Source organism: Lolium rigidum, chromosome 3 (genome assembly GCF_022539505.1).
Source record: "Lolium rigidum isolate FL_2022 chromosome 3, APGP_CSIRO_Lrig_0.1, whole genome shotgun sequence".
Taxonomy (NCBI): domain Eukaryota; kingdom Viridiplantae; phylum Streptophyta; class Magnoliopsida; order Poales; family Poaceae; genus Lolium; species Lolium rigidum.
In genome coordinates this window covers 116,452,194-116,456,009 of record NC_061510.1, presented here as the reverse complement: position 1 = coordinate 116,456,009, position 3,816 = coordinate 116,452,194, and the positions used below count along the sequence as shown (strand labels likewise).

General features: G+C 49.6%; 1 protein-coding gene and 1 non-coding gene across 2 annotated transcripts; both read right to left on the bottom strand.

Annotated features, from left to right (window-relative positions):
- Positions 1 to 434: 434 nt before the first annotated feature.
- Positions 435 to 1,151, bottom strand: LOC124695403. Its single transcript, XM_047228258.1, has 3 exons — positions 1,070 to 1,151; positions 906 to 973; positions 435 to 800 (listed from the first exon to the last, which is right to left on the bottom strand). Exons 1-3 carry the CDS (start codon positions 1,149 to 1,151, stop codon positions 435 to 437), a joined length of 516 nt encoding a protein of 171 aa, XP_047084214.1.
- A 450-nt stretch (positions 1,152 to 1,601) lies between these two features.
- On the bottom strand, positions 1,602 to 1,674 carry TRNAA-AGC. Its single transcript has one exon. It is a non-coding gene; the product is annotated as a tRNA-Ala (tRNA).
- Between the last annotated feature and the right edge of the window lie 2,142 nt (positions 1,675 to 3,816).

Below are 3,816 nucleotides of genomic sequence, written 5' to 3'. Positions count from 1 at the left end.
GACATAGGAGTTTTATTGTCATTTTTTCTCATCAAGGAGTTCCCTTCCATGTTTGTGTCAGCAACTCAGCATGCACCGTACAACTTTGAATTTCTCCTTGTATACTTTTTTTTCTGTTGTATGGAATGATCAGAACGTTAGCTTGAACTTAGAAAGCAATTGAGCAGTGTTTGTTTGCACCGAGAGTCTTTTCTCAGTTTATATAATTGCCTGGCAAGAAATTATGTTGTGCGCATTTGCTTAATCAGGTGCCAGTTATCTGCACCTGAGTGCCTTTCTCTACTCTGGGATCCCCAAGTGTGTTAGGATGGGTCGCTATCGGCCATTCTACTGCGTGTAACATACTGTAGGAGTATAATTTCCTTGGTGTGTAAAGTCAAAAACAAAAGTTGTACTATTACCCCAAGAAACAACAACTTGGGAGTTCTCTATCTTCAGCGGGCGTGAAATAGGAGCCACGCGGCACCGAGGACAACAGCGAGAATGTTATGATGAGACAAGATCCTGTCGCCGCCGCTGTCACCGTAGATGTTGGGGTAGTCGCCTAGCGGCGGCTCCAGGTCGTTGAAGTCCCCTCTTTTGAAAGTGTGGCTGCACCCCCTCCTGAGGGCGTAGCGCACGTCCTCGACGGAGGCGCCGTTGTAGAACCTGAAGCCGTCCAGCGCGCTGGCCACGCAGTTGAGCACGTCCTCCGTCTCCACCACGCACTGCCCGCCGCAGTAGTAGTCCACCGCGCCCGGCGGCACGCCGATGATCCCCGCCGGGCTCAGCCGGTACGCGTCCTCGCAGCACCCGTACACCTGCCACCAACGGCCGCCGGGGCAGAGACGACTCATCAAGGTAAGAGACAGACGGATCAAGGAAATCGAAGATAGTGAGAGTGACACGACACGACGATCGCGTACCTGGCCGTCGTCGAAGCACTGCAGCGACCTCGCCGGCGTGTCGGGCAAGGGCAGAGGCTCGATCGGCTCTGTCACAGAGAGAGTTCACGTCAGTTAACTTTGGAAATGTTAGCATGTGCGCTCGGCTGTGATGGATGGGCAGGGTCGGGGCGTGCTCATTATACCTGCGTTGCAGTAGGACGCACACAGGCAGAGGACGGCCGCGAAGCCGCACCAGCGGCGGCCGAGGCTAGCGGGGAGGCTCATCGGCGAGCCGGCGGAGATCCAGCTCCGTGCTAACCCCGGTGGGTCCATGGTGAAGGATTTATAGTGGGAGCGAGATGATCGTCGATTCGTCGATCGGTAATAAGAACGAGAAGTAATGGTAAATTCAGACCAACCTGCACCTACCTGCTTTCTTAGCTTCTGGATGACAGCAACCGCGGCAAGAAAAAATGCGTCTGGATCAAAGTACAAGCGGCCTTTGATAATTCATGCTCATAAATCATAATACACAGATTGTCTTTTCATGCTACAACGATCTTGTTTCTGTATAGACCGAGCATGCATACTCGAAACTGGAAAATGAGTAATCTTCACTGGCGATACAAAAGCAATACGCCGTACTTGAACGGGAAATGTCAGTGCAGCAGCTTACGCGGAGGCAGAGCCAGTTACAGCGTAATTCAAAACGAAGCCAAAAAAACTTACCCAAATTGGAGATGCGGGGTATCGATCCCCGTGCCTCTCGCATGCTAAGCGAGCGCTCTACCATCTGAGCTACATCCCCGAGGTTGTGATATTTGCTGCTAATGAGCTCATGTACAAATCGGCGGCTCTTATCAGTTGGAACAACTAGTTTGGTTGAAAATTGAGCCCAATGTGGTGCTGAACTGGTGATAAAGCCCAATCCAAGCTAACCAGTACACCAAGCACGGGTCCTCCTCCCTCGCGCCCGCGCGCCCTCTAACCTCTGCTTCGCTGAAGGATTTTCTTAATTGGGCCTCTATTGGCGGCCCAACTCGTTCCCGCTGGTTAGTTCTGGGCGCGCATGTTTTTCTGCCTGGTTCCTTCATTCTGGGCCCTGTTTTGCGCTTTCGGGCTTCTGGTGCCAACATTGGAGGTCGCTCGGTATATAAATCGGTGGGAATTCATGTCAGTTCCCCGAGGTGGGACTATTCTTCCGGGATTTGTTTGGTAACAGCTGCCCCGATTCGGGATTTGTTGATTGGGCCCCGATTCGGGATTTGTTGATTGGGCCCCGATTCAGCACTTTGGTAACAACGTTTGATTGGGCCTCTACATGAAAAAAAAAACACGTAAACGCACGCTGGCTACTCGCTCGCTCTAATTTTTAGAAAAATACAAAAGCATGTATGCTCACGTCTCGTTAGACTGAAATAAAGTGCTGCTGCAGCGTACATGCACTCCATCATGTGCAGCGCATGTGGTCGCCTTTGTGTTTCTGATTTTTTGGCTGGCTGTGTATCGGTACATGCATACATAGCTAGCTATTACTTTTTTTATGGTAAGCCAGCTATGATTTAAAAATAACACTTGCTTCCTCGAAACGAAACTAGTGCAGCGCGTGTGTCGTTTTATGTAGCGAACCAGATGTACCTGATGCTAGACTAGTGCAGCGCGTATGTTGCCTAGTAGCAAAAAAATAGTACGATACGATCTGTTTCAAAAAAAAAATAGTACGATACGATCACATGCGGCGACGCGGAAGTATAGAAAAGAAAGACATATCAAGAATGGAACGCAGATCTGACTACATACTTAATGATCTGAAGAGATTAACGCATATATAATTTTTACACGCATGGAAATAAAAAAAAGCGTGGATAGCTAGCTAGGCTAATCTGAACCAAATGAAAAAATACAAAAAATAGAAAGACCGGCATAAAACAGAAAAATAAAGCTAGTAAGTCTACATTAAATATTGTTCAACACATGAATCTCATGGAACGAGAATTTGTCGTCCGGAAAAATAAATATTGTTCAATATCATAGATGGTGGGGAACATGAGCCTGAACGGAGGGGAACAACTGCCTAGACGGAGGGGAACAAGATCGTAGAAGGTAGGAATAAGAGCCTGGACGAAGGGGAACAAATGCCAAGACGGAGGGGAACAAACATCATAGACGGCGGGGAATAGGAGCCTAGACGGAGGGGAACGACTGCCTAGATGGAGGGGAACAACATCCTAGATGGTGGGGAACATGAATCTGGACGGAGGGGAACAACTGCCTAGATGAAGGGGAACAACATCGTAGACGGTAGGGAACAGGAGCCTAGACAGAGGGGTACAACATCATAGACGGTATGGAACATGAGCCTAGACGGAGGGGAACAACATCGTAGACAGTGCGGAACATGAGCCTGGATGGAGGGGAACAACATCGTAGATGGTGAAGAACAATAGTCTGGACGGATGGGAACAACTGCCTCGACGGAGGGGAACAACATCTTAGACGGTGGGGAACAGGAGCCTGGACGGAGGGGAACAACTGCCTAGGCGGAGTGGAACAACATCGTAGACGGTGGGGAACAACGACCAAGATGGTAGGGGAACAACTATCTGGATGGAGGGGAACAACGGCCTAGACGACGAGGAACAACAACCTAGATGGTAGGGAACAAACAGTTTAGACGTTGGGGAACAACACCCTACCTAGACGACGAGGAACAACAACCAAGATGGTAGGGAACAACAATCTGGATGGATGGGAACAACAACCTAGAATGGCGGGAAACAATGACATAGACCGAGAGGAACACCGACCTACACGGAGGGGGAACAATAGCCTAGACAGCGGGGAACGACGACCTACACGGAGGGGAACAACGACATAGACGGCGGGGAACAACAACCTAAACGGTAGGGAACAAATAGTTTAGACGGTGCGGAACAACATTCTAGACGAC

Bases quoted from the DNA above. Each gene is read 5' to 3' on its own strand.
- LOC124695403 (XM_047228258.1), bottom strand. From the start codon at position 1,151: ATGAGCCTCCCCGCTAGCCTCGGCCGCCGCTGGTGCGGCTTCGCGGCC. The intron at 974-1,069 runs GTATAATGAGCA...TCTCTGTGACAG, and splicing joins TGCGTCCTACTGCAACGCAG to AGCCGATCGAGCCTCTGCCC. The intron at 801-905 runs GTACGCGATCGT...CGTTGGTGGCAG, and splicing joins AGTGCTTCGACGACGGCCAG to GTGTACGGGTGCTGCGAGGA.